At 36.9% G+C, this 13478-nt stretch overlaps 1 protein-coding gene across 1 annotated transcript; it reads right to left on the reverse strand.

Moving 5' to 3' along the window:
• Window positions 1-1368: 1368 nt before the first annotated feature.
• LOC149781037 (kelch-like protein 40) lies at window positions 1369-13212 on the reverse strand. The gene is made up of 3 exons (XM_089936455.1): window positions 13137-13212; window positions 9133-9287; window positions 1369-3472 (listed from the first exon to the last, which is right to left on the reverse strand). The coding sequence occupies exons 2-3, from the start codon at window positions 9285-9287 to the stop codon at window positions 1780-1782; spliced, it is 1848 nt and encodes a 615-aa protein (XP_089792581.1). The 5' UTR covers window positions 13137-13212; the 3' UTR covers window positions 1369-1779.
• Window positions 13213-13478: the final 266 nt, after the last annotated feature.

Genomic DNA, 13478 nt, shown 5'->3' on the forward strand with positions numbered 1-13478 from the left:
TACACAGCAAGTACTTAGTGCAAGCTGTGTCCATTGTCCTTTTAGGAACTCTTGTGAGTGAAGTTAAACTCAAGTCACGTGCCTCCGTTGAATGAGATTACATTTTTACAGTTGAAGAAGATTAGACAAAAAATGTGTTTCTTGGTAAACTTTTGATATTCATCCCGATCTGAGATTGATGTACTTTAGTGAATGAAGGAAAAAGGTAATAACGAAAAGGCTTGCGGAGCATCGGCATTTTGCGAGTAAACAACAATCGACTCTAAGCTTGCCAGTAGCTTCTCGTGGGTCGGTGGTTCTTTCCGGGGTTTTCTCGGGTTCTTCCTCCACCATTAATACTTGCCGCCATGTATAGCCTATCGTGTGCTGAAAAATGGCGTTAAACCCCACAACAACAACAACAACAATCGACTCTCAGTGCAACATGTGTAATAACGAAAAGGCTTGCGGAGCATTGGCATTCTGCGAGTAAACAACAATCGACTGGTAGCTGATAGTAAGGTGGGCGGAGTATGGGGATTAGGCATCTGGAAAGAATGGTTTCTGGTAGGAATATAAGTGTACAGCATGATGAGACGGTCTCGTGACACAAACAGATCTGGATGAGACTAGTGAACAGTCCTGATCGGGGTGGGTGGGGTGGAGTGGGGTGGGTGGACTATTAATATGAAAGCAGTAGCATATCCTTTGAGATCTGGATTCAGAACGAACTCTTCGGGATGTCACTAATGACGAAGCTACGAAGGAAATGAATTGAAATCCATATTAATATTGCCATAAGATTTTGGTGTACATATTACAAAGTCTGCCAAGAAAAGTCTTTAACAGTAACAATGCCAAAAAATAGCGTCAACTGAAACTTAATGACACAATCAGTTTGAAAAAATTTGCATACTTATCAGTAATATCATCAATAATGAATATTACTTAGCGTGCAATTCATGTAAACAACTTGTCTACTTATACGTGACTCAAGAAAGCTAACAGTTTTGAGGTCACACACACACACACACACACACACACACACATATATATATATATATATATATATATATATATATATATATATATATATATATATATATATATATATATATATATATATATATATATATATATATACAAAGACAGCTTGAGAGAGAAGGAGATAGCTTTGCTCAGACCTTGGACAGTTTTATGGTTACAATCGAAACCATAACCATCAATTCACGAGTCAAACGCCTTAATCATCAGACCACCTCAGCTACCGGCAAATCAGAGTTTACTCTATGAGCCAACAACGGATACATTATTCAGCATACAGGTTATGTTGCTCGCAGTTGAGTAAATACGAGTAATTATGGCACAAAAAGAGTAAAACGACACAAATATTAACTAGTATTAACATTCTGGCAGACAACGGTTCATTATATCATGCATAAATCTGAAAGTTTTCTGATGCTGGACAAAATAAGGAACCTTTATTCAGAAACACTAAAAAGATTTATCATTAGTTGTACAAGACGCAGAATATAGAACACAAGTGAGACGTTTATGGCCAATTTCGTCGATTCCATAACAGATGGTTTTGAGTCTACAAGCAACATAATTTTCTCAAGAACCCTTAGACAGTAGACCAGCCTAGTACTTCACATGCTGGATATAACGGATACTGAAGCATACAAGAACATTCTCGTCTAAAACAGCACACGTTAATAAGGAAAAGTGATGTTTATTCCTTACTTTTCTGATATAGTGATTTTTACTTGCATACTTTGGGTGAAATATGTCGAAGCCGAATCAAACTGAACTGACCATGTCACTCTTTTGAAGAAACTTCACATTTAAGTTCGCTACTGTACATATTTGATACATCCCGAATTGAACCAGTCTCACTTCCTTGATCCATTTATTCTTTTCTATGTCATATCGGTACAAATCCCTGCTTTCCACCTGACGAGATTTACGTCCTCGAACAGGTCCTAGATGCCGAACACCTCCACACACATAAATAGAATCGTCCATAAGTACTGCCCAGAAGTTCTTTCTCTCCTCTGGAAATTCTTCTCCGTAGGTCCATCGGTTTTGATCAGGGTGGTAGATTTCTACAGAGACACTGTTCTGATGCTCAGATGCCCCACCAACAAGATAAATCTTGTCTTCAAATGCTACAGCTGCAAAGTCTGCCCTGGTGTTGACCATTTCCGTTTTGACCAAAGTCCACTCATCTGACTGTATACTGTACCTAAGAACCGTATCCATATATTGCTCTTCGCATATACCTCCAAAAACGAATATGCAGTCTTTGTAAATGGTTGCTGAATGACGATACAAAGATACAGGAGCAGACGACAGTTGTTGCCAGACGTCCTTTTCCTGTATATAGCATTCGAGACTGTCAAGAGGTTGTCCTCTCGGATATGAAGCCTTTCCACCCAAAACGTAAATCCGACTTCCAGTACAGGAGGCGGAAAAACAACATCTTGGAGAATTCATTCTGGATCTTTTAAGCCAATTGACATCCTTCATGCTGTACTGAAAGACGTCTGCTAACGCTGGCCCAGAGTCCTGGAAATGATAACTCTCAAAGAAAATGCCTCCAATAAAAAAGATTTCATTTTCCTCTGTGGTAACTAGCTGGTAAAATTCGATCTTGTACTTAAAATCGAAAGTGGGATGAGGTTTGATACTGAAATAGTTAAACTTCGTTTTGGGGTCAAATGCTCCAAAGGATCTTTCGTCTGGACCGAACACCCCTCCCGCGAAAACAATCATCTTCCTATTATACATTCCGAGCCGCGGTCTGTTGCAGAATTCCTCGCCTACTGCGTCCTCTTCCGGATTCGTTAAAGATTCTATGCAATCAAGACTTGATCTTTTTAAAAGATTGCGATGTTCTGTAAATCTGGTATTCCTGTCTCGGCAACGCGTGTCGTTCATCAAAAGACTTTTAGTCTTCATTGTTCCTTCTATGAACTCATCTGAAATCAACGGAAGTCGAACTTCATGGAAGAGATCAGGTAAATATTGTTTTCTGTTTTCTACATCTTGCTGAACCCAACGTATAACGGCTTCATATACAACCTCCTCTCTGGAAACACAAAGCATGTCGTTGGCAACAACTTCTAGGAATTGCTGCATGGGCAAATTAAACAGCCGGTCATTGTCACAAACTATTTCAGAGAAATGATCTAGAATGAAAGACTTTGATGTTTCCATAAGTACGTGACATAGAAAATGTGACGCGAACGAAAACACGTCAACACAGTTAGAAAGACACAACTCTTGAGACATGTGCTCTCCGCACATGTTAACAATGGACGGTAACTCCCACATTGTTGCAACCACGAAGATGTCCTGCACATTCTCGTTTGTTAGGGTTATTTCCCCTGTATATAAGTAGTTCACAATTGCTTGGAGAGTTTGTGGCCCCACGTCGTGTATTTCGACCTCACCGCCGATGCTTTCCTTCACCGGTATTGTGAACATAGCTCTGAAAATAAATATATTATTTATATGAGTTCAGTGTATTCAAGTATAATTAGTATCAACATTAAAAAGCTTATTATTTAATATATTAGAAGAACAGTTTTAAAAGAAATCGACATTAAATATTTTTATACCCTTTATGGACCAAATTTGATTTCATTATTGCTTTATTACGTCACTGGATAATATTGCCTGCCGTACGATCAGGGCCGACAAAGGGGGGGGGGGGGCAACCGGGGATATATCCCCGAACAACACATTTTAATGTTATAAAAGAAATTTTTTGTTTGAACAAGAACTAGGAGAGGCCCGGATGTTTCTTACAGCGGGGCCCGTGATCGCTCTCTACGATTAAATAGTACGTAATAAGAAGAAAGCCGTGACGACTTAGATCCTTCTAATATGTAAGAAGGTTTTTGCCTTGGCTGTTTTGGATGTTAAAATGTCAAAGGTTACAGTGGTTTCAGACGTTAAAGACAGGTGTTTGGTATTTATATAATATACCAGTTAAATATATTCAAACATTTCTAGTTAGATAAAGAAAATGAAGGCGTCGATACTCGATGCATTAATATAAAAACAAATGTGAAGTAATTTAATTACTAGATAAGATTCATTTCATGAATCTATTAACGAGTACAATTTTATGGTGGCCACAGTCAAAATTTACACAGATTCTTAATTGGCACTGCACTTTCTACAATTTCGATTATCTGTACGTACATGTCCATAAATGGCATTACTTGATATTTTGCATACAGCACTATGCACCATCTACAGGTAATTTGTCAAAACTGCGGTTGCATATTGCAATTGCAGGGTCGGATCAGGTTAAATGTGTGTGTATGTGTGTGTGGGTGTTCAAAATTTCAAAAAGGACCAGACATTTCTCGAAAGGGCACCAAAGTAAAGGTTTATGTGTCTATTTACTCATAGTGTGCGTAACAACCAATAAACGTACGCAATAATAGAACGATGGTCAAATTTCAAGTGACAAGCGATTGTACATCTGTGTGTATGTTTGTGTACGTTGTTTTTTATAGCCGGGGGGAGGGGGCCGGAAACCCCACCTCCCATCCGGCCCTGATGTGCTTCTCCTCCAAGCAATATTATATAGACGTAAATGTCATTGGTAGTATGGTAAATGAAATAAAATGCATTACGCTCTTTATTCCCAAAACGTAAAACGTTGCACATAAGGCAGAAAAGACATTAAAAAATACTCAATGATAGATGTGTTTTAACTCCGACCACACTTTTATCTGGCAACAAACTGTGCAAAATTAAAAATCTAACAAGCAGATTCAAGATCTCTATCGAGAGAATTTAAACATGACCAACTTTTATTGCCTACCCATTTGTGTCACACAATAATTTATGAAACTGTTAAATCTGTGTAAATTTAATTGTCTTTCTCTTTTGTTATTTTTCAAATTTATTTTTGTAATTTTTAGAACTTTTTTATAGTTTCAAACGTGAAAGATGTCGGATTGAGGTCAATGAACATATTTTCAATTTCGAACAAATCTGTGTAGATAATGTAACGTGTTATGCGCTTTAATGCCGCCATAATATATATACTCTTTCAAAGACTTACGAAGTGAATATCCAAGTCATTAAGTGCCAGTTCTGTTCAAATTCGGTTTATTCGTACGTATTAATTCTCTGCAAGTTGTGGGACCTATTAATGGCGATCTTATTTTTCTTTTCTATCTTGTTTTGATTTTGGCGTTTAACTAGAAATATTTGAGTATATTTAAACATTATGTTGTAGACATGTCAAAAAAGAACCGTTAACCATTGTAAATTTAACATTTAACCTTTAACCTTTACTTTTTGCATGCAATTTGACTAAAGGTCAAGGATTTCATCGGGTGTTTGACCTTGCCGATTATATTACGGCCTTGTGACCATGGAAACCAAGATGAAAACGGGGGTCAAGAATTACCATCTAACCGTTAGTAAGTCCAGAGACTTCGCATCAACCGCATTAGTGGGTGACTACCATCATTAATACAGTCAGTGCATCCAAACGCCCACTTTCATATATATGTGACTTATGCATAGATTATATAGACAGTGAGGTATATTTATACAATGTACAGCTGCTAATCAAGGGAACAAACTCATAATAACAGGATCAACAAGACTTTTGATTCGTCTTCCCATGGATATGACATCTTTATTTTATTGATACCTTGACTCATCCGGTAATATTTTTTTAAACTTGGGAATGAAAAAGTCCGCAAGTTTGACTGGTTAAGACAATTTTAGAGTAGGTAAATGCCGATCACTGTTGTTGGTTTTAAATCGACAAATGCACCGAAACCCTTAAAATTATTGTGATGAACACCGTTAATTCAATATTCGACCAAACGGTCTAGACTGCTTAGTATTTTTCTACCGTCGACGTATTAATATCGAGTTTTCATTATATCATTGCATGCTCCACAGTATCGGTTGATCAGGCTTGCATGAACAATTTATTTTAAATTTGACCACAAGGTCAGATGATTATACAACATTCGCACACTCAAAACTCGGACTCGGCTTAAGGAACTCTGATAATTTGACGCTAGCCCATCATACGTCATAATTTTGAATTCAGTCCGTATCTGACGTGGGGGGGGGGATTGGACGGGCTTGTAATCTTGAGGCCAGATGTACTAGTTTAAAACTAGTGATTTTGAATATATCATCACTTACCGCTTAGTGGTAAACGTATTGATTGCTCTCTACTGGCTTCAGACTAGCTACGATGTCGTAGCCTCAGCTTGATTTGTTGTGGTTGAGGCTACGAACTGATCCCATATCATGTAATGGAGCAAAACAAATCATCACTAAAGTCAGAAAAACGAACAGTGTAGAATCAACTACATAAGTATAATCATGTTGTGAAAGACGTTTGGCTTATTTTGAATTTATTAAGCCCTTACACGATAAAATAAATTGGCATGGTTACACTAACCTCATTCTGTCCGCCATGACAGATAACGCGAGACTCTCACCGTTACCTCTTTTCTACGTAAAGCTTGCCAGACCATATTTGGATATTCTACGCTATGTTATTATCAATCAAGTGGTGAATAATGGCTTCTTTGTGAAATTTCAAAGTTGCCGATAAACCGTATTTACTTTTAATGCGAAGAATTTCTGACCTAAACGGCGCCATATTTTTACTACGATTTGTTAAACTTTCCAAATAAGGCGTCAATGTCCTTATATGGCACATAAACAAACGAGGCTGAGAACGGAAGTAATCATTATTTGAAATAATATGGCGGACGATCTAAACGAAAATATCGGCTAAAAAAGGTAAACGAGATTTTACAACTATTTCTACAATGATTTTCGATACTTCCTGTATTAAATAAGAGGACTACTCAATTTATTGGATTATATGCAAGGAATATGTTTAAACTGTTATTGTTAGGCTAAAAGAGCGCCGGGTGTGAATCACACCCGGCTTGCTCCATTAACACGTATATGCTCATGTTAGTACGCTGTCCACGAGGAACGAGTAAGGGCACTAATATTAGTACTAGCTTCAGACGGGAACAGTTATATAGTTTATTAGCAGAGTAAGCGTATGTCAAGCAATTCTCATTGTTTGCTCGAAATATAACCTCCATGTAGCGCTCTCTTTTGTTGAACAGTCACCTTTTTCTAAGTCCTTATAGCGAAATAATCATATCAGTGATTCTTCATCGAGCAAATACTTGTCTCGAAGGGCCATGTTTAAATATATGTAAAGGAACGTAAATTGACGACTGCTAATGAGACACAAATAGGCGTTTACCAACCACTCACAGATTGGCGACTGTCGATGCACAACAGCTAACCAACCAACGATGTTATATTGCAAGCCGACTGCAGATAGGCAACCGCTAACCAACCAAGCATGCCAACGAAACACATCTGAGAGACTGCATGTCGACCACAGATAGACGACTGCTTAACGACCATACATGAGAAACTACAGATCCGCCACTGATGGACGACTTCTTGACGACCATAGGTGGGAGACTTAAAGCCTACCGGAAATGGGCAACTGTTACCCGACTAGAGAGTGAGTAACACTAAACAACCACATGTTGACGACTGCAAACCGACCGGAAATGGGCAATTGAAAGCCATTTACATTTTTAGATGATGACATGAAATCAGTTTAAAGGGTGATATGGTTTACTGGTGAACGAACAATGTGTATACTTGATATATTGAGCGTATTTTAGGAAAATCATAATGTAAATGTACTACCCACAAAGCATAGATACAAACCAGTATTGCTACAAGAAAGCATCGCTCATTGCTCACGTTCAGGACTACAACTAACTAGATCTATCCATCAGAAATCAGTGGTCCAAGTACTCCGTACTACTCACCTAGAACATTCGTAGTCCAAGTACTCGTGCTACTCTCCTAGTATAATCGTAGTCTAAGTACTCCGTGTTGCTAATCCTATAATATTCGTAGCCCAAGTACTCCGTGCTACTCGCCTAGAATAATCGTAGTCCAAGTACTCCGTACTACTCGCCTATAATAATCGTAGTCCAAGTACTCTGTAATACTCATAATCGTATCCTGTCATGGTAATGGTGAGATTTTGTACCGATTGCGAGTGCTAAACGTGACTTGAACTACACTGATAAACTATATTTCGCAAAATCATGCCATCCCCTTGTGAAGTATGTCTTCGTATTCACCTTGAATGAACAAGGCGAGGAGTTCCAACATGATGTTATACGAGTATATGTTGCTCATTTGGGTTCATTGGGCTTATTGATACAAATTAAATATTACTGTGGTACATGATTGTGTATTCCTATTTGGGGGTTTTCTGGGGTGGGGTGGGCTATTTATAGCGCACTTCACTATCCAAAATACTATTAAGTACGCTCCTTGTGCACGTGATCCGAACTTATGTGTTTTGGAAACGTAACCACACATACGAACCGAACTTATGTGTTTTGCAAGCGTAACCGCACATACGACCCAAACTTATGTGTTTTGCAAACGTAACCACACATGCGACCCAAACTTATGTGTTTTGCAAACGTAACCACACATACGACCCGAAATTATGTGTTTTGCAAACGTAACCACACATACGACCCAAACTTATGTGTTTTCAAAAGTAACCACACATACGACCCAAACTTATGTGTTTTGCTAACGTAGCCACACATACGACCCGAACTTATGTATTTCCAAACGTAACCACACATACGACCCAAACTTATGTGTTTTGCAAACGTAACCACACATACGACCCAAACTTATGTGTTTTGCAAACGTAACCACATACGACCCGAAATTGTGTTTTGCAAACGTAACCACACATACGACCCAAACTTATGTTTTCAAAAGTAACCACACATACGACCCAAACTTATGTGTTTTGCTAACGTAGCCACACATACGACCTGAACTTATGTATTTCCATACGTAACCACACATACGACCCAAACTTATATGTTTTGCAAACGTAACCACACATACAACCCAAACTTATGTGTTTTGTAAACGTAACCACACATACAACCCATACTTACGTGTTTTGCAAACGTAACCACACATACCTTTATCTGCTGTGCTCTATTTTTCGAACATCCAACTCATTCATGTGTTCATGTTCAAAAGATCAAAGTTAGGTTAATTTACCTAAAGTACGGACTGCTTGCGGCCAAAACTACTCTGTGGCACGGGATCTTGGAGTCTCCTGAGACAAGTACGACGTCGGTTAGAGTTCCGTCCCTGTAAAGTGATACGAGTCCTTCCAGCAGAGTTATCGTATGGGGGTTACTTTTATTTGACATCTGCAGTGATAAGATGGTTAGAATAATATTGCATTCTTGAATGTCTGAAATAGTCTCTTAAAAATATAAATTATGAAATAGTGTAATATACTATAATATACTTACGTTCCCCACGAGAATTTGGACCAACATATATAAAGAGGGCGAGAAAGGGAATGACCAAAAATTATCTACTTATCTATTCTATAATGCTGATCTATTACTTACGTATTAAATTATCGACCGTGCCGAATCTTCCTTTCCTCCGATACATGAACACGTCATTAGTTTCTAGTGAATGTTTTTGGGGTGTTTTTCGGTCCAACATTTTCACTACGTATTCAGCAACTTCGGTTTAAGTTTGACTAAAATTATTTCCCAGATGTACAGTATCATTAACCTCTGTCTGAACACGTGTTTCTATTATATCAATAACTTCTGTTTAATTTGTCCAACTATGTATGACATCAATAACTTCTGTTTAACTTGTCCATCTTTGTATCACATTCATAACTTCTGTTTAACTTTTCCATTTACCTTTCACATCAATAATTTCTGTTTAACTTGTCCATCTATCTATCACATCAATAACTTCTGTTTAAGTTGTCCAACTAGGTATCACATCAATGACTTCTGTTTAACCTGTCCATCTTTGTATCACATTAATAACTTCTGTTTAACTTGCCCATTTATCTATCACATCAATAATTTCTGTTTAACTTGTCCATCAATGTATCACATCAATAACTTCTGTTTAACTTGTCCATTTATCTATCACATCAATAACTTCTGTTTAACTTGTCCATTTATCTATCACATCAATAACTTCTGTTTAACTTGTCCATTTATCTATCACATCAATAACTTCTGTTTAACTTATCCATCACTGTATCACATCAATAACTTCTGTTTAACTTGTCTATTTATCTATCACATCAATGACTTCTGTTTTGAACATGTGTATCTATCGCATCATGTAAAAGATTTTTCAAATTATTTTGTTTCCTTGCATTTTCTGCAATTTATTCTTGCTTAGAAGCACAATAAAAGCTATACATTAGGAAACACCATTTTATTTCCATAATTTCAATAGCACAAATTTATCTTTGGAAAAAGGCAACTCCAAAAGCGAATAACTCAGATTTTGGTATAAAACAGTAGCACTTCGTTACACGCGCAGAGTACGATCGGGAAACGCGAACAAAGTCTGATCAATTAATCAACATAATCTGAACAGTTTGAAGAAAAACTAAACATAACTAATGCAAATGGAGCAAACAAAGTTATACATGGGAGCGATTAACTGATAGGTTAGCAAAATTGGATATAAAACAAATCAAGATATATGAAATCCTTGTTAATTCTGGTGCTGGTAATATTTGCAAATCATTGTCAGGCGTTTTAATATAAAAGAAAGTCCCTTCCAAATGAAAGATTTGACAGTTTGTTGAAAGACGATTAACTGACATCAGCTGAAGAATATATTTCCCTGCACTTTTACCATTCAAACTGGGATTACCTCTATCAATACTGACTAAATGTTAGAAATTGAGACTACCTCTATCGGCATTGAGTAAATGTTTGATTACTTTCAAATTGGGATTGCCTCTATCAATATTGAAAACATCTTAGAAATTGAGACTACCTCTATCGGCGTTTGATTGCTTTAAAATTGGGATTACCTCTATCGGCATTAAGTAAATGTTTGATTACTTTCAAATTTTGGTTACCTCTATCAGGATTGAGTAAATGTTTGATTACTTTCAAACTGGGATTACCTCTATCGGCATTGAGTAAATGTTTGATTACTTTCAAATTGGGATTACCTCTATCGGCATTGAGTAAATGTTTGATTACTTTCAAATTGGGATTACCTCTATCAGCGTTGAGTAAATGTTTGATTGCTTTAAAATTGGTATTACCTCTATTGGCATTGAGTAAATGTTTGATTACTTTCAAATTGGGATTACCTCTATGATTATTTTGGTATCTTCATCTTTCGTGTTGACATCTTTCGTGCATTTTTTTTTAGTTGTTTGTATTTTGGTGTCTTTTCTTGTCATATGATATTTTTCAAGGTTTACAAAAGCTGATATATCTGTAAAACTCATTGTTGTTTTTTTTTTTTTACTTGTCCTAACACAAGATATATGATGAAATTCGTCGTTTTATTTATCCAATTAAATTTAAATTATTTTCTACTACTTGAAGTAACACTGAAAGATTCCTTGTCCCTACCATTTTTTAACATCTTGAAATCATATTCAGTTTATTTTGCAAATTTCATTGCAAAGAAACTTAAGCAGAAAATGTAAAATTGAAAATTGGAAACGAAAATCAACAGAGGTTAACATGGCTGATAATTCGGTAAAGCCAAAAGCCAAATCTTTTAAAATGACTCTAAAACTCTACAAGATGCTGAATGACAGAAAAATGAGGTAAAGTTGTATTATTGATTTATTTTGGTTGTCTAGTCTAAAAGTAAACTCAGTTTCACTTCACAAAGTTTCCACCATTCAATTATAAAGGATGTTAAAAATAACGAATGCTATCCTGAGATGTGGGCTGTTTTTGTTGTTCTGTTTGTTGTTGACATATTGTTGTTGTTCTTGTTGCGTGTGTGTGTTTTCCTTTCGAAACAACAAGAAACTTAACATACAGCAATAAGATTAAAAGAATGTTTGAAAATTACAACGGGTAAACCTGGATTTTGTCCAATCCAGCTGCATAAGCACAAATTGTTACAGGCAATGTTAATAGCCGCAACAAACACAAAAATGAATTATAAACAGAATGAATAACCGAAATAAAGGCAAATAGGAACAAATAATAGGATTTCCTATCATGTGTCTAACACATGGTTTTGACAGAAATATCTGTGTGACGTTATTAAGTCGCCTAGGCAGTATGAGTAACGTGTCATGCCCAAGGACGCACCACAAAGTACCCCCCCCCCCGCAATTTGTCGAATCCTAACCATTTCGGTAACGAGTTCATTGAACCATCGTGGCTCCTAACGGCATTTAATTTTATTTCGGAACGTACCGCGATAGCGCGATACGTAACACATAACTAAAAGACGATGTGTGTTGGAGGGGGTCCGAAATTCTATTTCGCCACAGCGAGGACATACGTGACTTGTCATTCGTGCCATTAAAGGCTCATACATATAATTATACTAGTAATATTCAATATTAATATAAAACATTTGTGTAAAAACGTATAATTTTTGTAACAATTTTGCCATGAATACTGAAAATACGCTTTTAATATATCCTGGTTGGAAAGTAAGCCATCCCTCCCACACCAAAAAATAAATATTAATTGTCAACGTCTTAATCGCCACTTACCGGAGTAGACGAACGCATTGGGCCTATTCGACATCCCCTAACTCGAAGAGGTCAGTCAATATGTGACGTTTTGGAGCAGCAATTGGCCGTTATAACAGGTCTTGAAATCACGTCGGAAGTAGTTGTAGGAATGTACATTAATACACAGCACACCATTTATGTTAAAACAACAAACGCTGACACTGTTACACTTGACTTTGTCTGCTTTAGACGCCATAATGTTCCATGTGAACAAAAGCAGTTCAGAATACAGAGTGCTCTAAATTTGTCTATCGGAAACAAGGTGCCTAATTTTGAACAATTGATAGAAATCGTTAGTAATTCACCAATTGCATATTTTAAGTAGACGATTTTATCAGAGCGACTAGCTGCTTTACTGTCATAAGTAAGCTACTCAGCTCTTGTAAAGCCGGTGTTTATGTGCATTCTGATGTGTGTGCATGCGTGCATGTGTGTGTGTATTAGAATGCTTGCATGTGTGTGTGTGTGTATGAGAGAGAGAGAGAGAGAGAAGTCTTACTCCTTAACTATTCCAGTGCAAAACATGGATTCCGAAGATGATTATTGTAGTGTCTTACAGTTGTTTTATCCATATGGGGGTCATTTAGGGTATGTGGAGGAAAAAACGCACACTGATAATTTGGCTATTGGAAAAGGAAAATACGATATTGACATGTATGTCTTACAAACTGTTTTTCATTATTAAAAAAAAGATTCAATTTGCTTCAGTTCTACAAAAAAACGGAATAATCTCATTTGCGTTTTCTATGTTTTAATTCTTGTTTATGGATATTAGATCCCTACTTGCACCCCCACAGTGTGAGACTGGCATCAATAAACACTGGTACATCAGTAACATTAC

Source organism: Sinohyriopsis cumingii, chromosome 16, assembly GCF_028554795.1.
Source record: "Sinohyriopsis cumingii isolate HCF-2022 chromosome 16, ASM2855479v2, whole genome shotgun sequence".
NCBI lineage: Eukaryota > Metazoa > Mollusca > Bivalvia > Unionida > Unionidae > Sinohyriopsis > Sinohyriopsis cumingii.